This window comes from Atheta coriaria, unplaced genomic scaffold, assembly GCF_025399875.1.
Source record: "Atheta coriaria isolate IRGN ID8LTWV9N9 unplaced genomic scaffold, Caltech_Dcor_3.1 hic_scaffold_6_pilon, whole genome shotgun sequence".
Classification (NCBI taxonomy): Eukaryota; Metazoa; Arthropoda; class Insecta; order Coleoptera; family Staphylinidae; genus Dalotia; species Dalotia coriaria.
Window position 1 is genome coordinate 11,910,655 of NW_027045448.1, and position 24,554 is coordinate 11,935,208.

The 24,554-nt window shown below is 37.8% G+C and overlaps 3 protein-coding genes across 3 annotated transcripts; 2 read left to right on the forward strand and 1 right to left on the reverse strand.

Annotated features, from left to right (window-relative positions):
• Nucleotides 1-8,771: 8,771 nt before the first annotated feature.
• On the reverse strand, nt 8,772-24,492 carry Snrk (SNF related kinase). Its single transcript, XM_065305453.1, has 8 exons — nt 24,314-24,492; nt 17,421-17,840; nt 13,732-13,965; nt 13,121-13,662; nt 12,854-13,060; nt 12,574-12,796; nt 11,458-12,325; nt 8,772-11,396 (listed from the first exon to the last, which is right to left on the reverse strand). Exons 3-8 carry the CDS (start codon nt 13,963-13,965, stop codon nt 10,720-10,722), a joined length of 2,751 nt encoding a protein of 916 aa, XP_065161525.1. The 5' UTR covers nt 17,421-17,840; nt 24,314-24,492; the 3' UTR covers nt 8,772-10,719.
• Nucleotides 17,906-19,457, forward strand: barc (RRM1_TatSF1_like and RRM2_TatSF1_like domain-containing protein barc). Its single transcript, XM_065305454.1, has one exon. It carries the CDS (start codon nt 18,052-18,054, stop codon nt 19,423-19,425), a length of 1,374 nt encoding a protein of 457 aa, XP_065161526.1. The 5' UTR covers nt 17,906-18,051; the 3' UTR covers nt 19,426-19,457.
• su(r) (dihydropyrimidine dehydrogenase su(r)) lies at nt 20,081-24,238 on the forward strand. Its single transcript, XM_065305452.1, has 7 exons — nt 20,081-20,260; nt 20,799-20,909; nt 20,972-21,142; nt 21,197-22,211; nt 22,276-23,777; nt 23,850-24,007; nt 24,065-24,238. Exons 1-7 carry the CDS (start codon nt 20,225-20,227, stop codon nt 24,162-24,164), a joined length of 3,093 nt encoding a protein of 1,030 aa, XP_065161524.1. The 5' UTR covers nt 20,081-20,224; the 3' UTR covers nt 24,165-24,238.
• Nucleotides 24,493-24,554: the final 62 nt, after the last annotated feature.

The window sequence follows — 24,554 nt, forward strand, 5'->3', positions numbered from 1 at the left end:
GCTAGACGCAGACACCATCTAAGTAATTAAAAAACAAACCAATTTATGAGCACTTACCATGATTAATTTATCGCTTAAGGATAGTCAGTAATTAATTAGTTGGTAAAATTGCTTGCTTCTGCTTTCCAGAAAGTTTATTTAAGAAAGTTTGTATCTACTTTATAGTTTCAAAGCAAAAACTTACTCTACGCACCGCAATAAGTATGTACTAATCACACACGGCGTTGTTTATATATCACTAATAAAATGTTTACTGTTTAGAAACTTATAATTTAAACCAGTGATAGATGCGTTATGTCAGCGAGTTCTTCTTCTAAGAGGGGCAAGGTTTACAAATTGCTGTACTGGTTGCTGTGCTGGTGGTGGAAATCCAAGTTTGCATTGCTTTTTCTGAATTCCAACGCATCCATATAATAACGAAGGAAAGTATTACATCCATATTATTTAATTGTGTATACATGAGTAGTTATATTTGGAAAACATTGCGCAAACTACGAGCGCATTGTAAAATTGACCTTCACGTACTTTTTACAGAACGCGGGCCTTGTTATTGCAATCACGTGAGTCTTTTCACCTTAAACGTGATCAAATTTATGTTTTAAAACTGTTTACGCGTTTACGTGATTGCCCGCATAGACCAACGATTTATCTTAATAGTATTTTCAAACAATTGCAATTAGTAATGATTTCCAACTTGCAAGATTTTTTTAGACGTAGATTGCATGTTCTTGTGCTTCTGGATATTAATTTTTGTGTTTTTAGGTCAAATATTCAACGTGACCTCATAGATATGATGGTAATCAAGTTCTGTTTTTTCGCAAATAACAATTCGTCATAAAAATTCATATCGTTTGATGAATTTATCAGCGGTAGATAACCATAAAATTTTCTACTAAAAATAAAATCAAACAGTTAATAAAACAAAATAAATTTCAAATTGTAGAAAAGTGTAATTCAAGTTAGAGCCTCAATAACGGCTCCGTACTTATTATTGTTATTGTTAGTGAGGCAAATCTTTTCCTTTAGTCGGTCGGGCGTTGTTGTGCAATTAGCACGTGTTCTGTCAGGCGATCTTTGCCGTTTCTGGACATTTTAATTTGATTATAGTATTTAAATCGGGTGGAAATCGACGAAATATAGTAATAAAAAAAACGTGTATGGTGCGCAACTAATGATTTATTGTGAGTAGAAATCAAAATTAAGAATTATGTGCGAACTTGTTCACCGCCGCCCACTGGATTTCTTCCGCCGGCCGTGGGATATCTTCCGTCGACTACAAATATTGGATTTATTATTCGATGCACTATGAGCACTGACTCCGCTTCACAAATGAATTCATAAGTTGCGATGCGTATACAATTCTTCTATAAGAGAACGAAATTTCATAGCCATGGTAATTTTCGATATGAATAATTGTATATATTTTTATATAATGTTTGTAAATAAAACACAATATAATATTACAATCTCTTTCATATTTCTTTTTGATATCATCCTCTCTGTCGTTTTCAGGATTGACTTATTAAATCATATTGCATATAAGCCCTATGCGCGTGGAGCGTGTGCACCACAGCTAAGGCTTGTGTTATTGTTTTTAAAAAGTTGATTAAAGGAGAAACATACATAGAAGAACCAAATATAAATGATAAAAACACTCGGTGGTCGAGTGGATACGTGCACCTGCTGGCATGCTAGTAGACACGGATCGAATCTCAGGTATAGAAGGCATTTTTCTCAAATATAAAAATATCAGGTGTAATTTGGGTTGCATATATGAATTGCAACGAAATATAAGAGAAATTGAAGTACAAGTGGAGGCAAAATATGAGAAGTAAGAATGGAGAACGGGCGAACAGAGAAATAGAAGAATGAGAATAGTAGAAGATAGAAGGAAGAGAACAACAGAGGAGTAGAGTAGAGAAGAGGAGGAAATAGAAGAAAGAGAACAGGGGAGGATCAGATTTTTAAATTTTTTGGCACGTGTCGTTATAAGACAGTCTACGGTCGATCTCCCAGAGCGCCTCCGGCGCTCTGGTCGATCGCCCACTATTTCGATTCTTCCATTGCTCCCGGCCCATCCTACAGCTACGATATCTCTGCGCTTCATCCCCGAAATTATCAGGCATATCAACAATTTTTATGGTGGGGGATCACCCCCAGAGAGAGGGAACTCGTTATAAGGACAATCCTTATAAGGTCTTGTTCAAATATTTCTAAGTTTTAAGTCGCCTCAAGAGAGGTGACACTTAAAAATATTCTTACAAGTTCTGACCTGTAGCTGAAATGAAAGAAGGAGCACACAAATCACACAGGATACCTTAACAATTTTTATAGTGGGGATCACCCCTGAGAGAGGGAACTCTCTTAGAGACCTGTTCCTGAAATGATAGAAGGGGTACACAAATCAAAGAAGTCAATATATATTACTATTTCTTTATTAACAAGAGAATACAAGTTTAGACTTTACAAGTCAACAGAATACCTGTCGCCATATTGAAACAGGACTTACGACCTGCTAAGCCGCGCACATATAAGCAAGAACCATTTCATACAGTTCTACCGGAATAAGGAAATTAGCAAATAGTTCATTTTCTACGTTATTGAAAATGAAAACGAATATACAGGGTGATACAAAAAGAAAATTTCCAGTGCAAATAAAAAAAAAAACTCTAAACACTATAGACCTTGCTCGTTTTCACTCGACAACCAAGGAAACTAATATACAAAGGAAACTAATGTAACAAAAAGAAAACAAAATCATTTTAGAATATACGTCAACGACAAACTTTGAAACACCACAAATATGGCTATTTTTTTCACGTGACATCACTGGAAAATTATTATACAGGGTGTTACCAAAAGAAAATCAACAATGTAAAAAGAAAATGGCTTCAAAACAATAAAGATATGCAATTTTTTGCTGAACAAGAAAATTTTATATACAGGGTGTTGTCAAAAGAAAATCTTTTATTTATGAAGAAAATCACCCCAAAACAAAAAAGATTACTCATTTTTCGCCGAGATCAAAGGAAAATTTATATACAGGGTGATAAAAAAATGAAAAAATATAAGTTCTATTACCTGTTTCCACCTAGATATCCAAGAGAGGTGATAGGTGCGGAGGTAGAACATAATAAACAATACAATTATTAATAATTATAATTACTACTTTTAAAGAAATACTAAATCATGATCTCTTAAATCCAGAAACTAGCAAACAAGCCGATTACAAACAGAAACAAGATACAAAAGCAATAAACAGACACGATAAACGGAACCTAACGGAAGCGAATAGACAGCCGACGGAACGCGACAATATTGCACTATATACTTGCATTACATCGTGGATTAAATCCGACCATTTTCCGAGCTCCTACTAATATGACTGAACGTTTTTCCTTATCGGGTGATGAATCCACATTTGACTGTTTAATTAGTCGAATAATAGCAGAATATAATATTTATGTTACACACTTTCTTACGTTTTCGTAGGTGAAATGCTCCACAAGAGGCACAAATGGTGTTGGTATTTCAAATTATTAATTAAATGAATACACAAAACAAAACCACTAGGAATTCTTAGCCGACGGGAGATATCCGCCGGCCGACGGCAAACACGTGCGTATCTTGTAAAACCACGCAATTCTGGGTTCCACGCGCGATGTCTCAGAACTATACACCCCACTCGTAGATTACTTCTAAATCTTATCTTTGCTGACCATTTTAATTCAACTACCGACTTGAAATCACAAGGAACGCGATTAGTCGCCGCGAAAACCGCCGATCAAGTAAACGCGACTTTACCACGCGGCACCGCACGATTGACTAAGTAAGAAATAGAACAAACACTGCTGAGCGAGCCGGACGCGCCGCAACGCGATAACAAAAAGTTGTTTATTCACAAACACCGACAAGTATAGAGTGAGAACTATGAACAAAATGTGGGACAACCACGAAAAATCTCTGCTCTTAGCACTTAGCAAAGGGTACCGCACGAAAGTAGCGGATGAAGTTAGCGAGTACAAGTGCGTATACACATAACTATCAATATAACTCACGTTACGGAATTTTCTAGAATTAAATTTTGATAAATGGCAATACAAAATTAAATTCCGCATCTAAAAAAAATATTCAGAACTTACAGTATGACCGCGTTCGCGTGTTATATTAAAAAAACTACAATTCCTAGCGCAACAAGTACAAGTTCGTATACACACAACTATCAATATAACTCGCGTTGCGGAATTTTCTCGCAATAAACTTCGATACAAGAAGATGCAGAATTAAATTCCGCATCTAAGAAAATTATTCCGAACTTATAGTAAAACCGCGTTCGCGTGTTATAACAAAAAAAACTAGAATTCCTAGCGCAACGAGTACAAATGCGTATACACACAACTATCAATATAACTCGCGTTACGGCATTTTCTAGCAATAAATTTCAATACAAGAAGATGCAGAATTAAATTCCGCATCTAAGACAATTATTCCGAACTTATAGTAAAACCGCGTTCGCGTGTTATAACAAAAAAACTAGAATTCCTAGCGCAACGAGTACAAGTGCGGATACACACAACTATCAATATAACTCGCGTTACGGAATTTTCTAGCAATAAATTTCAATACAAGAAGATGCAGAATTAAATTCCGCATCTAAGACAATTATTCCGAACTTATAGTAAAACCGCGTTCGCGTGTTATAACAAAAAACTACAATTCCTAGCGCAACGAGTACAAGTGCGGATACACACAACTATCAATATAACTCGCGTTACGGCATTTTCTAGCAATAAATTTCAATACAAGAAGATGCAGAATTAAATTCCGCATCTAAGACAATTATTCCGAACTTATAGTAAAACCGCGTTCGCGTGTTATAACAAAAGACTACAATTCCTAGCGCAACGAGTACAAGTGCGGATACACACAACTATCAATATAACTCGCGTTACGGCATTTTCTAGCAATAAATTTCAATACAAGAAGATGCAGAATTAAATTCCGCATCTAAGAAAATTATTCCGAACTTATAGTAAAATCGCGTTCGCGTGTTATAATTAAAAAAAACTACAATTCCTAGCGCAACGAGTACAAGTGCGGATACACATAACTATCAATATAACTCGCGTTACGGAATTTTCTAGCAATAAATTTCGATACAAGAAGATGCAGAATTAAATTCCACATCTAAGAAAATTATTCCGAACTTATAGTAAAATCGCGTTCGCGTGTTATAATAAAAAAAACTACAATTCCTAGCGCAACGAGTACAAGTGCGGATACACACAACTATCAATATAACTCGCGTTACGGCATTTTCTAGCAATAAATTTCAATACAAGAAGATGCAGAATTAAATTCCGCATCAAAGAAAATTATTCCGAACTTATAGTAAAATCGCGTTCGCGTGTTATAATAAAAAAAAAACTACAATTCCTAGCGCAACGAGTACAAGTGCGGATACACACAACTATCAATATAACTCGCGTTACGGAATTTTCTCGCAATAAATTTTGATACATGGTGATACAAAATTAAATTTCACATCTAAGAAAATTATTCCGAACTTATAGTAAAACCGCGTTCGCGTGTTATAACAAAAAACTACAATTCCTAGCGCAACGAGTACAAGTGCGGATACACACAACTATCAATGTAACTCACGTTACGGAATTTTTTAGCAATAAATTTTGATACAAGGTGATACAAAATTAAATTCCGCATCTAAAAAAACTAATCAGAACCTACAGTAAGACCGCGTTCGTGTGTTATATTAAAAAACTACAATTCCTAGCGCAACAAGTACAAGTTCGTATACACACAACTATCAATATAACTCGCGTTGCGGAATTTTCTAGCAATAAATTTCGATACAAGAAGATGCAGAATTAAATTCCGCATCTAAGAAAATTATTCCGAACTTATAGTAAAAGCGCGTTCGCGTGTTATAACAAGAAAAAACTACAATTCCTAGCGCAACGAGTTCAAATGCGTATACACACAACTATCAATATAACTCGCGTTACGGAATTTTCTAGCAATAAATTTTGATACATGGTGATACAAAATTAAATTCCGCATCTAAGAAAATTATTCAGAACTTACAGTGAGACCGCGTTCGCGTGTTATATTAAGAAAACTACAATTCCTAGCGCAACAAGTACAAGTTCGTATACACACAACTATCAATATAACTCGCGTTACGGCATTTTCTAGCAATAAATTTCAATACAAGAAGATGCAGAATTAAATTCCGCATCTAATAAAATTATTCCGAACTTATAGTAAAATCGCGTTCGCGTGTTATAACAAAAAAACTACAATTCCTAGCGCAACGAGTACAAGTGCGGATACACATAACTATCAATATAACTCGCGTTACGGAATTTTCTAGCAATAAATTTCAATACAAGAAGATGCAGAAATAAATTCCGCATATAAGAAAATTATTCCGAACTTATAGTAAAACCGCGTTCGCGTGTTATAACAAAAAAACTACAATTCCTAGCGCAACGAGTACAAGTGCGTATACAAACAACTATCAATATAACTCGCGTTACGAAATTTTGTAGCAATAAATTTTGATACATGGTGATACAAAATTAAATTCCGCATCTATGAAAATTAGTCCGAACTTACGGTAAAACGGCGTTCGCGTGTGATAATAAAAAAACTACAATTCCTAGCGCAACGAATACAAGTTCGTATGCACACAACTATCAATATAACTCGCGTTACGGAATTTTCTCGCAATAAATTTCGATACAAGGAGATACAGAATTAAATTCCGCATCTAAGAAAATTATTCCGAACTTATAGTAAAATCGCATTCGCGTGTTATAATAAAAAAACTACAATTCCTAGCGCAACGAGTACAAGTGCGTATACACACAACTATCAATATAACTCGCGTTACGGAATTTTTTAGCAATAAATTTTGATACATGGTGATACAAAATTAAATTCCGCATCTAAGAAAATTATTCAGAACTTACAGTAAAACCGCGTTCGAGTGTTATATTAAAAAAGCTACATATCCTAGGGCAACGAGTACAAGTGCGTATACACACAACTAAGGGTTGAAGTGACTCGTGTTCAGGGCACCGTACAAAGGTAGCAGTAGACGTGACTCCCATTCAGGGCACCGTACGAAGGTAGCGGTAGAAGTGACTCCCAATCAAGGCACCGTACGAAGTTAGCGGTAGAAGTGACTTCAGGGCACCGTACGGGGGTAGCAGTAGAAGTGACTCTCATTCAGGGCACAGTACGAAGGAGGTTTTCTCATTGTATTGAAATATGTTCTATATATATACTAAATATATTCTAAACTAAACGAGATAGAGAGGATCGAATGGCGTATCCTTACAAAAAATTCTCTATAAGATAGGCTAAATAAATTAGAGATTTAGTCAATTTTAAACAATAGTTCATAAGAAAAAAACATGCAAAGAGGTGGGTCTTCTCATTGTATCGAAATATGTTCGTTAGCGATATCTTCTAAACTAAAAGAGATACAGAGGACCGAATGGCATATCCTTAACCTACGAAAAATTCTCTATAAGATAGACTAGTTAAATTGGAGATTTAATTTTAAAAAATCATGCAGAGGGGGGCCTTTTCATTGCCTCATATCCTTAATTTACGAAAAATTCTCTATAAAATAAAAATTGAAGATGACACAAAAAGACAACAATCATCCTTTATATCAAAATGCAATGGTTTTGATGAAAAACATCAAAAATTAAAAAGATGGAACAATTTTCCTACTGGAATTCAAAGGTGGGTGACCGAAAAAGTGGCACAACGAAGAACAAAACATTTCTCTGGATATCAAGGGAAAATTCGAATATTATTGTACATCATGTAAAACAGCCGGCAAAGAGCACTGACAAGATCGCAATCTGCAGCGAGAGCCGAGAATGTCAGCCGCTCATAAAACGCGATCAAAGAAAAAATGTATGGACCAATCAATCAAATAATTGAAACAAAATAAAATAAATAAATAAAAACAAAAATTATTTCTATTATGTCAAGCTATAGGATATTGTAAACATAACTAAATATTGTCACAGAAAAAAAACAATTTTTTCATATCCCATAAGAAACACGAGAACATACCTTGTTGCCAAATGAATTTTACACTTTACTGTTATCCAATAAGTTGTAAGCATTTTAATTATGCACATTGCAGGTATTGTGAAACACGCGTGTAATACTAAGACTATCCGACGGCCGACGGTACATCACTCATGCTGTACCTCTGCGTATATTCAATGCGCGTTTAACGAATACCGTAGATAATTCGCGCACAGTCGAACCGAGCAATTAGTAATAATATGAAATTACGCCAAAATTTGAGAAATTTAAAAGACTGAGGAAACAATGAGCGTGCAGACCACCGACGATTAATATGACACTGGCGTAGCCAACCGCGCGCGGTGAGAACGTGGAGACTGCACACAAGTTGAACCAGATAAGAAAACTTGTTTCTTTATAAACATAAATATTATCAGTATTGCAGTGTAAAGAATGAAGACAATTCTACATAGTGTGCATGCATTCAAATATCTCAGCCAAAACTTCTTCACTGCAGAATAAAGAAAGAGAAACATAGAAATTTAAAATTTTGATATTAGATTTAAACAACACAAAAACAGAAAACCCAATAATGTTACATTCACGTCCCAACATGTATTTCAAATTAATTATTTAATTAAATTTAATTTAAGGTAAAATTCAAACTAAATATTAAATTAAGGAATAGATGCATGTACAGAAAACAAAAATAAAATATATTTGTCCCAGAAAACTAGTACATACATTCATATTTTATATTGCACAAAATCACTTAGTTCGTCAAATATTCACGACCTGGCGATTCATGTATTCGGTAACTGAGAACGTCGCTTAAATATGAAGTTATTCAATTTAATCTTCCGGCAAACAGCAGTGAAGATGGTCTAACTGAATAAATAAACATCATGCACAATCCATCAACTGTTCCGGGTATTTCAGTTCGTTTTCAAAATTAATTTATCAAAATGTTCCCCCATAATGATCCCAGCATTATTAGTTAAATCAGACAACCGCCACTTCCTCAAATCCCCGTCTTTTGTCATCATTGCACTATTTTACTAACGACAAGACCAGCTTGACATCAATTAATAGTTTCATTATTGTATTACATTTGTTTTGTTATTTCTACACACATTTACGGTGCTAAATAAAAATGTTTTCATTAACAGTTGAATTTTAAGAATTTAGTAGGCCCACAGGCTCCAGTCTTTGTTGCCAATACAGAAAGGTCCAGAATATCGGAATATCAAGAATTCCATGAATATATGAAGCTTTTTGCACATTTGTCGACAAGTGCGCTTGTCGTTAACTAATGTTTTGTCGTGATCTGCGTTTAGGAAGTATTCTATCGATAAACGACACCAACTTTATTTGGTATATGGCAGAAAAGTAAATAGTATTCATATAAAGAAAAAGTATATACACGTTCAAAACATGAACATTTACAGTTTTGTATCATTGTATCAGTTTTGATTTTTCGTCTAGTCTATAACACTTCTATATCCGCTGACTTTGAAGAACAAGGAGCGTACGTTACAAGGAGGAAGTCGGAATGGTTCTGATTACACTGAACATCATTTACAATATAGTCAAGAAAAGATAAGTAATGTAACACACTTCTACACTGCATCAGCGCTTTTACCACATGTACATTACAATAGGTGAAAAATTAAATATAAATTAGGTGAAATCGACTCGTTGTGCACGGCACATACAAATTGTGGAAAGAGGACTCTTTAGCGAATACCCCAACTCCAAGTATTTAATGTTAACTTTAATTTTAAACGTTCAATACTTGCTCGATCGGCATTTTTATGTGCATTCCAAATAACATTCAAACTTCATGAATTGGTTTTTGTTTCATCATTTGAGTGTCAGTGTAAGAGTCGTCAGTCAGTCTTATAACAGCTATATGCACACGTATCGTTTAAACCAGGTTTGATTACATTTTCGTTATAATAGTAAAATACCACACCGTATAATCGGAATAATCATTTTGTAATGCTAAAGATATACAACATGTTCAACCGGCCAGCCGGTAGCAAGTTACGGCAATCGCCAATCATTGAAAATGTTTCTCCGTCTGGATAATTTCTGAGCATATGACATTCGAGGCGATTTAGAACACGACTTAAACTAACAAAAACATGTTATTGTCCGACTGTTTCCACTGTTATTACTTGATATCGTGATGAACAGCAAATTGCTATTTTTGATTATGATTACGTTTTGACTCTTAAGCTGCGGTGTGGGTGGTCATTTCATCAACTTGTTCGACAATAAAATTAATAAGTACGGGAACGGCCACTACATTAGTTCGCATCCAACCATTTATAAATCCCTCAAGTGTATCCAAGAGTATAGATAATCATATCTTTCTCAGTCTAGAATTATAAATAAATAAATATCATATCAGTGGCACCTACATGACCACTGCAACACTATATCAAATTATAAATATAGGTACACAACAATACATTTGCATTTAAAATTAGCTACCCTTTGGTGAATAAGTTTTCAATGACGCTGTAATGAATTATCTAATAATATGCATGTTTTGTTGTTTCGCGACTCTAAACGACCAGGTTGATCATAGCTTGGCATAGATATGAAATGCTTTGGTATGCTCATACAGTCAACAGGTCAGCAGAAGCTACACTTAGACGCCGGTCCAAGGTGCGCGCACATATTACTCAACCCCGACGTGACGTTTTTTACCAGGTTTGCTTCGTCTCCGGCGACCGCTTTAGTCGCGCCCATATTTTGGTTAATGTCGCTTGTGCTGCCAACAGAGTTGCGGATAACGCTGACAGCACGCGCGCGCAATGCTTCTACTTCATTAGGATTCGAGGTAATTTTATCGCGGGTTAGCGAGCCACAACTGCGGGCTTTGTATAATTTGTTGCGCCCAAAGAGATTCGGAATTGGCATGAAGATGCGCTTGTGGACTTGCAGATAACGACCAAGAAGTCGCATCTTCTTTGAACTAAGCTTGTTCTCTTTTTCATCACGTATGTCAGGCTTGGATTCTTCGATTGGCGGTTTATCCTTGTCCTTACGCGAGTAATGCTCGGACGCAGGACGTTTGCCACCACCGCCACCGCCACCGCCCCCATTCCCAATCGTAAAACCAAACAATTTAGCACCAAAACTCTTGGTTTTCTGAGTGCCATTCGCCGGCTGGACGATAAGATTGGCGGTGGCGTTGTTGGCGTCCTGTTCTTCTGTGATGCGATTAAGGGACTGGCTTTCGCGCAATCGCGTCTCGGTACTTCGACGACGACTTGACTTGTGACGCCGACCTAACATTGCGCCATTCGCTGTAAAGCCAAACTATTTAGTAAATAATATTACAATGTTGTAGGAATAATATAAACCCACGTGTAGTAGTGTGTTTACGTCCGCCAGCAGTCTCATTTCCATTGGTACCCTTATTATTATTCGAATTGTCGCTATTGCTTTGTACAGTGAAAGCAGCCCCATGTTGAGTAGTTCTCGTGGCAGTTCCGTTGGCGCCTGGCTCTTGTGAATCACTTGAATCATCGTGAGAATCTCGTCTTGGCTGCAGCGGTTTTGCACTTGTGTTTGTATTCATCTTGTGCGCACGCTTTTTTCGATTCTCACTGTCATCATCGCTCGCATCCGAAGAGCTACACGAAGCCGTCCTGGTCTTATGAAATTTAGTACGACGTTGTTCTGTATACCGACTACGATTCACCAGCTGTCGATTACCACTAGCTCGATTACCGTGATCGCCCTCCTCAAAAATTTCATTGAGTTGAGATTGCGGCGACGGAGATGCCGACGACATGGTCTTGTATTTCACGAGAGGCGATGTCGGGATTGCTTGAGTAATGGGCGCGGTCATTGTAGCAGCTTGGGTGATAATAGTAGTCGGTATCTCTATCTCGCCCATCGAAACAGCCGTTGTCTCCGGTATACTCGCCGACTTCTCCGACTTCCATTTACTTGCAGCAGTCAACTTTATATCCACCAACGTCTCGTGTGCTGAACGCGGCCGACTCTCTAACATTTTGATATTGCACACAGCCTTCGTACGAGGTTGTTTCTCCTCCTTGCGGCGCTCCGCCTCTGCGAGACGTTCCTGCAACGCAACATTGATGCGACCCTCGGAGCGACTGCCTCGCCTATTTAGCGAATTGTGCCCTCCAGCCAGATCCTCCCGCCCTGAACTAGATATGTCCTCCTCCTCTTCGTCCTCCTGCACAATGCTGCATTTGCGCGAGCGCTAAAACACCGAACAACAAAACAAACCTAATAAGACATGCAGTTATTGCAGATGGACAACCAGAACGTAAAACGGTAAGTGACAAGAGGCAAAAGCAAACCCCATACAAAAATTGTAAAAAAATAAAAACGAAACGAAACTTACAATCGACGTTTGGCTTTATAAGGATAGACTAACATGAAGATTGTTTGGTCTGAGAGCAAAATCAACATTTCAATCGATATTTAGAAGAATTGAGTGGCACGTACCTGCGGGACATCCCCTGGCGTTCGCGGTACGGTGAGCAGACATGCGGGCGCCGGCAGAAGTAGTTTATTCGACTGCGATTGAGCGTTGTTATTCGGCACGGCAAGATTTTCAGGTCGCTTTCCACCTTTTCCACTCTGTTCCTGACGTTTGAAACGCAATTTTCGCTCGGCGAGTAGAAAATACGTCGCGGTTATGTGATTATAGTCATTCTTATCTAAACATCTACAAAACAAACATAATTTTCCCATTTATTTTACCTTACATGACATAAATATTTACTCGTGAATTTCTTCTTTGGCAGCTATATTTCCATTGACCATCTTCGTAACAATGAGATTATGATCCTCCTCGGTGAGCTGTTCCCTCGACACCAACGGCAAGATATCAATCGATTCCGTCCTGGTGCGAGCCAACCACGGATGCGCAGCAATTTCCGTCAATGTTGCGCGCTTATCAGGAGCACGTACCAGCATTCGAGCTATTAAACTATATACGAAAAGCGACTCAATGAATATTCTGCGAGGCAAACATTCCCACAAAACTTACTCTTTGCATTCCTTTGAAATATGTACAGGAACGGTATATTTACAGTCCATGATCATTGTGAGTGTCTCCGAATCGTTCGCTTCATGAAAGGGAGCCTGTCCACACACAAGCATGTATAGAATGACACCAAGTGACCAAACGTCCACAGCGGGCGCATCATACGAATCACCCAACAAAATTTCAGGAGCTGAGTAAGCAAGACTCCCACAGCTCGTTTCAAGCTTTTGACCAGGCGAGAATTTATTACTGAAACCAAAGTCGGTCAACTTGACAACGCCCTGTTTCTCGAAAAACACAACGTTCTCGGGTTTGAGGTCGCGATGTACCACGTGTAGTTGGTGGCAGTAGGTAATGGCGCGTACAATCTGTGCAAAATAATCTCGCGCCAGTATTTCGCTAAGGCCCGACTCATGGCGCATGATGTAGTCATAGAGATCACCGCCGTCGCCCAGCTCCAGAATCAGGTACAGTTTGGTAGCGGTGTCGATCACCTCGTAGAGACGAACAACATTTGGATGTTGTACTAATTTCATGCATCGCACCTATACAATAAATATTTAGATAAAAATTCGTTTATTTATATATCACCCAGATTCCAATGGGGGACATACCTCCTGAAACAGGTGCGCTTTGGAAACACTATCCAATTTGCTTTTGTCGATCACCTTCACGGCCACTTTCTCGCCGGTGAAGACATGCCTCGCTAATTTGACGACGGCAAAATGTCCCCGACCGAGAGTCTCCTCCAGATCGTAGAGTCCGGCAATCTTCCCATCGTAAACGCCAGTCTTGATGGAAGTGATGGTATGGGTACTCAGGCCCCCTATTTTATAACTCTTCTGCATCTGAAAGCAGAGAAAACTTCAATTTCAAATATGCAACTTGTGAAAACAGCATTAGTTGCGAGAGAAACAAAGCTCGAGTGGAAAGTCGTTAAATGCAATGAAGCGATAAAAACAAAGCTAGCTCAGAGGGCGAATGTGCGCGCCCCGATTGAAGGTTGCCAACCTCCAGGAAAGCCACAACGCAAGCGCTTTCCGCGTCATTCTTCATAGACGAAAAACGTGTTAATAGAAACGCAAATTATTACAAAATAAAAACATAACAATGTCACAATGTTAACTACGTTGTACAGCGGTGAAAATGTAATATTTGTACAAAACGCGTAGATAAACATTATGAAAACAACATAATTGCGTCTATCATTAACAATCCTAAATTACACTTAGTGTAATTAACGCGTAAAAACAAAAAAGTGATAATGGGACATGGCTGGAAAATTGCGAAACAGAGGTTTTGCGTAAATGTTTAAAATGAATAACAACTTATTTATAACCAAAAAAACATCGACCTCAAATGTTTTGCTAATAAGCTATAATTACTCAATAAATTTTACATGGGCGTTTAAAATATCGTAAAAGATATCTTTAAAACCTTTATTTTAAGACGAAACGTCGCTTTCTGAACGCAACTTTAGATATGCGCGCGCGACAGCAAGTGTGTACGCACGTAAGAGCATAATAAACAAACGGAATAGATTGTAGCTTCCTATAATGTACACTTTCATTCGTGCAAATAGCCTCTACGCAATTTCCCAACCCTCGTGTCCCGAGCATACTATTCACCGCGCAATCGTGACGGAAACACGACGAAGACAAAGGAGAATCAGTGTGACAACATATCACAATTGCTAGAGAACATGAATACATATAAGATAATTTAAAACGGGGATATATTAAATGCACTTTAGTTAAAATACAATCCACTTGAACAGCCGCACTTAAGTTTTCATACTTTGCACTAAGAAATTCATATTATGCACTATAGATTGTATAACTTATATTTTAATACAATGCACTTATATATTCAGGTTTAAGCTTAAATTTGCTTTGAATCAACTTTTTAAATAGAAACTTCATAATTTGTTGTGTTGGGGTGGTTGGGGGGTTGGGGGTGGTGGTTAGGTAGGCTACCTTGTTTGGTATTATTTGAGGGGCGGGGGTGATAGAAGGGGCCGGCTAAGAGTACGGCACGTACTTAATACTGCAACTTTTATAAGTGCAAAGTATTAATTTCATAGTGGAAAGCATTTTATTCAAGTGGAATTCATTTTTCAAAGTGCAAATATTTATTTTTAAGTTCAGTTCTGTATTTTTAAGTGCAAACATTAATTATAAGTGCATTTAATGAATTGACAAGTTAAAAATCGAAAAAATAAAGTTCGTTTAATTACATGCCATTTAAAACTCCTAGTAGCAAACGAATGCTACATTTTTATCGCTGTAATTTAACAACTATTTGTGAGCCAGCTAATGGCGATAACAAAGAAAGTATGATTAGCTTTCTTCGGCAATTTTCGAAGTACAAATGTGTATCATTAAATTATATTGGTCAAATTACTACCATGTTTACGTTCGTATTCGCACACTCTCATTACGCTCGTGTCGTATTTTTATTTCAGCATCCCGCAGTCACACTGGAATTCGCAACAGTGCCGTCGCCAGCATCGCATTGCGAAAGCGCGTTCTACGAGGCGACCCAATTGAAAGAAAATCAAGGCTAAATTTAGCGCGTTTAATCGCGCCGCGACAAATTCGCACCCGGCGTCGTCGACGTCGGGACGCCTGATAATGAAATTTTCATTGGCTAGCAAGGCGCTCTTACGACATCCTTCCATCTGTTGCAGAACGTCGTCGACGTCGCGTCGTCGTTCTGAAAGAGCGTATCGCAAAAAAGCAATGCCAATCGCTTCGCGCACGTGAAAACGTAAATAACATTCGGTCCACCGGAAACGATCTTACGACATTGCGCCAAGGAGCTTCTTTGACGGCGTCACTAGACGCGTCGGCCTTGGGGCAGGTTATTTTAAGTCAAGCAAACGCAAAGTGATTTTCCCCCTAAACGCAGCCAGAAATAAATCTAATGAAATGAAAAAAAAAATGGAGGTGAACCAAATTGGATTATTGCAGTGACCTAAGTGTATCAGTCATGTCATCGGTTGCATGCGCCTGAATGAGTCTCGCGAGGAAATCGCGCTAAAAATAAAGTATGCGCCATAAAAACAGTAATCTAAACAACGTCTATGACTATACCGTGCCTGCCTAAACAGCCACTCACTCACTTTTTGCCCAATTCACAAATTCCACGCGAATTTAAATGCGCGCACGCTTCGCCCATTCATGCCACACGTGGAAAACTAACAATATATGCTTGGACACTTATATACTTTATTTCATAAGACTCGATTGATTATATCCAAGGCATGTTGGCACTCTGTGGTCGACCAGCAGCGGAAAAAAGAGCAGGGAGCGCCCGGTGGGCAGATGGCCAAAATGGGACATGCACGCTTCTGATATATTATTAAGACGACAAATGAGTATTTATATCGGCACGTATAATAATCCACTACACATGCCTGATCTATGACGGTGGCTTTTGTCACAACAAAACACGTAGGTATAATTAAATTCGCTTTACATAATAACATAATGCCATTTGATTGCTAGACAAATGCATATAATAAGTTTAAGCACATAAACAAATTATCTACGAGCATGTTGAAATCCATTCACATTCACATGACAAAAATAAATTCAGCTTAAAAGAATTATTTATACATCTAGGCAGTAAAGACACGAATTGGTAGGCGAAGACAATATCTAGGGTAATGAATTATAAAATACTAACATTAAAATTTTCTATTTATGCGCAAATTGTTGAAAAATGTTATTCAATTATATCCATTGTTCTAGAAAATTCCAAATAGAATGAATAATTTCTAATTGGATGCCAATATAAAGAAAACTTAAAATGATATAAAATTATATTCTACATGAATAAATCTTGGAATGTTGGTGATATTCGACATTTCGCTCGGTTGATTCTTGATGAAAGCAAGACTCAGCAAACATTACAAACGCGCGCTTCCACGAAAAGTCCGCACTAAATAGCTGTAAATGATCACGTCAACTGCGGGCAAATAGACTTGATCAAAGGCTCTGCTAGCACGACCGAATTTACCACCAGTTAATGCTTACAATCGATATCACAACGACAAGCAGTAGCAATTTTCGATAATTTACCACAAAATTTACGAATCAAAATAATGTTATAACTACCATGACATCACTAGTTTGACCGGTCATAATAACATTCTTTATTGATAATGATGACTATCAACTAAAACAAGTCCTTCGGACTGTCACAGCGATATGCAAACTTCTGCAGCTGCTGTTGAAGCTTGTTGAACATACAAACTGAAAGCAATGGCGACGAGCATGCTGATAATTCTAACACTCACCGTTAATTAAAATCGGATGCTCGAGGTCCGCTTCTTCAAAGCATGTCGACGTCGTCCACGCACATTCACACACTAGGTCGCACACATACGCACACGCGCACACGAAAGACGACGCTCTCGCACGTACTTTAGTTTGGCGTCGGGACGCGTCGCATTTTGTTGAGATGATGATTCGCACCGAATGTATTTGTCTCTTCTAGTTTATAATAATTGGAATGAAGTGCGAATGAATGTATACGCTGACCGATCGACCGTGTTATTCTGTGCGGCTGCACAATACAAACGAGATTTTGACGCGAAACCAACCGAGAAACAACAGCACTGATTAGCAACTGACACAAACTGACACATCTTGGGCCGCTGACATTTCTCGATAGGCGGGGTAGAGCGGAGTCGAAAGGCGTGCATGTACAGTGCCATCTGTGGAAAAATAGTATAATGAATAGCCATGTTTCAAACCAATATTATAGGGAATAAAACGAGAACTAGATTAAATGGTTCATTCTCCAAACTGAAGAATAACCTCTAAAGATAAATACGAACACAATCGTAATGTTATTAAAACTTTGTTAATGCAAAATAACTAAGTTTTAGAATAAACATAAGAAATGTTAAAAATCAACAGATAAAAATGGAAGACACTAATAAAATAATGGAAGAAGAAAATACCAGTATCATTTCTGATACGAAAGAAAAACAACCCTTACAGACTCCATCAGAAGAATGTTCAGACAACAAATTAAATATTAAACCTGAAGATCATGAAGCAACTGAAACAACACCAGAAACTAATTATGATTCCAAAAATGTTCATTATGAAGGGGATGATGCCATATATACAGATCCAACTTCAAAATGCCAGTACAAATGGAATAAAGAGAAGAATGAATGGGAACATTTTACAAGTACAAAAACAGAATATGAGTATGGTTTTGAAGATGATACTCATACCTACACAGACAAAGAAGGAGTAAAATTCTTTTGGGACAAAGAAAAAAATGCATGGTTTCCCAAAATTACTGATGATTTTATGGCTCAGTATCAATTAAATTATGGCTTTGTGGACAACACCAACTTGAAAATAAATGTACCAGTGGTAAAGCCAGAAAATGATCAACCAAAACCTAAAAAGAAAGACTTACCCAAGCTATTGCCTGGTCAGAAGAGAAAAGCATCTGAACCTACATGGTTTGAACTGGATGAGAGTAAAAACACTAAAGTTTATGTCAGTAATTTACCTCTGGACATAACAGAAGAAGAATATGTTGAATTAATGCAGAAATATGGCATTATCATGAGAGATACAACAACAGATCAACTGAAAATCAAGTTATATAGAGACCCAGAGTCAAACAATGTTAAAGGTGATGCCCTTTGCACTTACATCAAAAGGGAAAGTGTGAATTTAGTACTAAAGCTATTAGATGGTTTGGAATACAGAGGAAAAACAATCAAAGTTGAACTTGCAAAATTCCAAATGAAAGGCACCTATGATCCTAAACTGAAACCCAAAACTAAAAAACGCAAAGAAAAAGAAAAGTTGAAACGCCAACAAGAGAAGTTATTTGATTGGAGGCCTGAGAAACAAGTTGGAGAACGCGGAAAACACGAACGTTGTATCATTCTAAGAAATTGCTTTGAGTCTAAGATGTTTGATGAAGACGTAAGCTTGATTTTGACCATGCAAGACGAATTGCGTAGCTTGGCAAGCCAATATGGTGCAGTGCGTAAGGTAATAATTTATGATCGTCATCCAGAAGGTGTAGCGCAGATCAACATGAAAGAACCAGAAGATGCCGATCAAGCAGTGGTGAAGTTAAATAACATCATATACAGAGGGAGAAAGGTCACATCTGAGATATGGGATGGACGAACAAAGTTTAAGATTGCTGAGACCGATTCGGAGATTAACCAGCGATTAGAAAAATGGGACGAGTTCTTGGAAGCTGAAGAGAACGCAGAGAAGAAACTAGTAACTGAGAAAGAGTCTGTAGAAGTACAGTAATTTTTTAAATAAAGATTTATCTTAACATACTATATTAAGAATAATTATTTCTTGTTCCCTATCTTGTGAATTTACAGTACTAAAAGGCGCACAACGTCGAGGAAATAGCGAACTACCCCCACCACTTTTTGCCGGTTGCCCTCCAGGTATACAAGACCAGCATGCAGTAGTTTACAAAGAGGTCCCTTAGACAACATATTCAATTAAATATCAATTGAATTTTGTCATATTAAAGACTTTTCTGTGCTAAGTGCTAATTCTTGCAACAAATCACTTATAATCACGACCTAAATAGATTATTTATCTCAAATTTATGAATATTTATTATAATATTTAATTACTAAGCAGACGAAATGTTTTTCGAAAATTTGCAATGCTTAATAATATTCAAGCAACACTCTGGTACATTTTTTACATTTCTCTTTGATAAAAGCACGCTTATCAGCTGCAATAACTGAATAAAAAAATGTATTTATGCAATCGTTCATTTCACATAATTGTCCTGCATGTTTACCGACTTAACAACTGATTATCATTATGTATTACGTATGTTATTATTACATATTAATACTTGATAAATTGAAATGTTGCACTGGCTGTGTGTCTTGCTCACGCCAATGTAATCGACTGAAACTCGCTTGACCTTAATAGTCGTTCACCAACGCCACACAGGCAGTTAACATTAGATTGTCGACAAAGCAACACCGAATTTACATACTCTATCTTTGACTGTCAGTAGCAGTGCGTTGTGAAAAGTTTTGGTCGGGACCAGTGTGTTTTACCAATATCTTTGAGAAAAATGGCGAAAGTCAGCGTGGATCTACCTGATATCGAGGTAAAACTAAACAAGAAATAAATATTCAACAGTTTGCGATAGTTAAAAACGAAAAATTCTAAGTTATAAAATATGTTGGTATTACGCTTGAATATTTCCACGCAAAATACTAACGTGTGCGTTAACACTACGCACTATTCAATATTATTTCTAAAACATAACTTGCTAAACGTCTATAACACGCACTGCCTTTTTTTACAATTATTATCTATAACTCAGATTACGTAATCATCGCTTATATTTCCATGATTAATATGTTACGTTATGAAATAAAATTGCTTTATTTTCCAAACAAAATGCGAAAAAATATTACGCATAATTTTATACTTATCTTTACTTAAGCAAACCAACAGCATGACAAACACATTTCGCATAAAATAAACTTTAAGATTCAATTAAAGCCTGGAAATTTACTGAATGCTAAAAAATACTTGATAAATTCAGCAAAATCTGAATGTTTATCGCTATTTACTATCTAATAACTGGGATTGGTGTGATGTGAATATTAATTTAATTGATTTGATTATTCGGCTGCTAGAATCTATTGGCCTTGAATCCAAAAGTACATACGCACACGTCGCTTGTACCATCGGCGGTGACCAAAAAGAATAAAGCCCATTGGAAGCGAAACATTGACAAAAAGTGTGGCGTAAGTTAAATTTAAATTTAAAAAACTAAAAATGATTTTTAAAAATGTATGAATTATATTAGTCTTGCCACACTTTGGAAAATAATTTCAATGACATCAAACCAACAACTTTGAGCGAACGTGGAGCGTTGAAGGAAGCAGCTAGATGTCTGAAATGTGCCGATGCTCCATGCCAAAAGTCTTGTCCAACTCAATTGGATGTAAAATCTTTTATTACTAGCATTGCTAATAAGGTTAGTGAAGAAATAAAAAATATTTCCAAATATTTATTAATTCTCTGAGTTTAGAACTACTATGGCGCAGCTAAGGCTATCTTCTCCGATAACCCTTTGGGTATCACGTGTGGTATGGTCTGCCCTACCAGCGATCTTTGCGTTGGTGGCTGCAATCTACAAGCTTCTGAAGAAGGCGCAATTAATATTGGAGGATTACAACAATTCGCCACTGAAATCTTTAGTAAAATGGGCGTACGTCAAACGCGTGATCCACGCACTCCAACTCCGGTAGGTGCTGGACGTAAAATCGTTCTTTTGGGTGCGGGACCCGCCAGTTTATCATGCGCAACATTCCTTGGGCGTCTTGGATATACCGATATCACTATCTATGAAAAACAGGAATTTGTAGGAGGACTTAGCGCGTCCGAGATTCCTCAATACCGTCTGCCAATGACGGTCGTCAACTTTGAAATTGGTTTAGTTAAAGATCTCGGGGTAAAAATCGAATGCGGACGTGCTCTCAGCGCTAAGGACTTAACCATCGATGGTATTCTAAGCAATGGCGCACATGCAGTGTTCCTAGGTATTGGTTTACCTCAAGCTAAACCAAATCCATTGTTTGCGAAACTCACCACTGATATGGGTTTTTATACATCAAAGAGTTTTCTGCCATTGGTAGCTAAAGCTAGCAAACCAGGAATGTGCGCATGTAAAGCCCTAGCCTCCGCAATGCCAAAACTTCATGGTAAAGTGATTGTTTTGGGAGCTGGAGACACTGCCTTTGATTGCGCCACCAGCGCCTTGCGTTGTGGAGCGAAAAAAGTGTTCCTTGTCTTCAGACGTGGGTTCAGCAACATTCGGGCTGTCCCCGAAGAAGTTTCTCTTGCTATTGAAGAGAAGTGTGAATTGATTGGTTTCCTAACACCCCAGGATGTTAACATCAAAGAGGGAAAAATTACGTCCATTACTTTCGCTCGTAATTATGAAGATGACGATGGAAAATGGATAACTGATAAAGAACAATTGACTACCTTGAAGGCTGACTTTTTGATTTCGGCATTCGGGTCTGGACTTGAAGATCGAGACAGTAAGAAACCAAATAACTTATAACACAAATTTAATTCTAACTTATTTCTTCAAAATTTGTTTAGTGATTCAAGCATTGGGTTCCTTGAAACTCAAAGACAACAACCTTCCAGTAGTTGACCCGATTACCATGCAAACATCCCATAAGAGCGTTTTCTGCGGTGGGGACCTCGCAGGTGTAGCAGAGACAACAGTCGAAGCTGTGAATGATGGTAAAAACGCCGCGTGGAATATCCACTGCTACTTGCAAGCTATGCCTCATGATTCCAAACCAAAATTACCCCTATTCCACACCGACATCGATGAGGTTGACCTCTCTGTAGAAATGTGCGGAATTAAATTCGAAAATCCCTTCGGATTAGCTTCCGCTCCACCAGCTACCAGTACCGCTATGATTCGTCGTTCCTTCGAGCAAGGATGGGGCTATGCCGTAACAAAAACGTTTGCCCTTGATAAAGATACCGTCACCAATGTATCTCCTCGAATCATTCGTGGTGTGACATCAGGTCACAACTTTGGACCACAACAGGGTTGCTTCCTCAACATTGAACTTATCTCAGAAAAATGCGCCGACTACTGGTGCACATCAATCAAGGAACTTAAGAAAGATTTCCCGACCAAGGTTATCATTGCCAGTATAATGTGTTCGTACAATGAGAAAGATTGGGTTGAACTTGCAACCATGGCAGAAAAATCAGGGGCTGATGCTTTGGAACTGAATCTTTCATGTCCGCATGGTATGGGTGAATCAGGTATGGGATTAGCTTGTGGGCAGAAACCTGAATTGGTGAAAGGTATTTCCCAATGGGTCCGGAAAACGGTCAAAATCCCATTCTTTATTAAACTAACTCCTAATATTACTGACATCGTTACTATTGCTACTGCTGCTAAGGAAGGTGGCGCTGACGGCGTGTCCGCCATTAATACTGTCTCCGGATTAATGAATCTTAAAGCCGATGCCAGCCCATGGCCTGCTGTGGGCATTGATAGAAGAACAACCTATGGAGGTGTAAGTGGAAATGCTACACGCCCAATGGCACTTAGAGCTATAACAGCCATCGGGAATGCCTTACCAGGTTTCCCAATTTTAGGAATTGGAGGTATTGACTCCGCAGAAGTAGCGTTGCAGTTCCTGCAAGCAGGTTCAACTGTTCTGCAAGTATGCAGCGCTGTGCAAAATCAGGACTTTACTGTCGTTGAAGATTATTGCACCGGGTTGAAAGCTTTATTATATTTGGAGAACAGACTCCCTGGTTGGGACGGTCAAAGCCCACCTACCTACAAACACCAGCTAGGTAAACCCATTCCAAGCCTATATGATGCTAATGGTAAAAAATTGCCGCACTTTGGACGTTACCGAGAAGAACGTAGCAAACAAATGGCTAGATTACACGTGAATGCAAACGGAGAAATAGTTTCTGTTAACCAAAGTGGTATCCAAGATCCACCACCGACAAATGGAGTAAAAGTACCCAAATTAAAGGATGTCATTGGCAGAGCATTGAAACATGTTGGTCCCTACAAAGCGCTAGACAACAAGAAGCAAGTGGTTGCCTTGATCGATGACGTAAGATAATTTTATTATCTCAACAAAATAATAACACGTTACTAATCGAATGATCGTTGGATATTTTTTTAGGATATGTGTATAAACTGTGGAAAATGTTACATGGCCTGCAATGATTCGGGTTATCAGGCCATTCGATTTGATGCCGAAACACATATTCCAAAGGTCACCGACGACTGCACAGGCTGCACGATGTGTTTGTCCGTTTGTCCTATCATTGATTGCATCAAGTACGTTCACATAAATATGTATGTGTGCAGTTTACAATAATTTTATCTTTGTTACAGTATGGTGCCGAAAACTATACCACACGTTATCAAACGTGGCATTCCAGTTCAAAAGTTGATGCCGGTTCATCCTTTAGACAATTATTCTCCAGTTAATTAAGAATAGTTACTTTTTGATAGTTTGTGGATTTGTAAAATCAATACAAAACAAAATAAAGAATAACTGCATTAAAATTTTGATTTTGTCTTAACCGGTCGACAGCCATATTTGATTATACAAGAAATATTTGGCGGTAAAATGGGACTAACCTTAAAACGTAGAACACCGTTAGGTTCCCGCAAGAAATAGAAGGCATTATGATGCTCGAACTACTTGAAACACGTGCTCACTAACTTTTCTCATGTACTAGTGATTGCATGTTTAATATTCGATGTTTTTGTTGTTATCAAACACATTATCAAACAGAACGCGAACAATAACAAGACAAGAAATAAAATCTTAAAACTAATACACCTAGCGCCCCCTGCTGGAGATGGTGTCAAACCACAA

Excerpts from the sequence above, each read along its gene's own strand:
- Snrk (XM_065305453.1), bottom strand. The coding sequence starts at position 13,965 with ATGCAGAAGAGTTATAAAATAGGGGGCCTGAGTACCCATACCATCACT. Across the intron at positions 13,663-13,731 it reads AAGCGCACCTGTTTCAGGAG|GTGCGATGCATGAAATTAGT; the intron begins GTATGTCCCCCA and ends TTTATTGTATAG. Across the intron at positions 12,797-12,853 it reads GCCAAAGAAGAAATTCACGA|ATGTTTAGATAAGAATGACT; the intron begins GTAAATATTTAT and ends TTTGTTTTGTAG.
- barc (XM_065305454.1), top strand. The coding sequence starts at position 18,052 with ATGGAAGACACTAATAAAATAATGGAAGAAGAAAATACCAGTATCATT.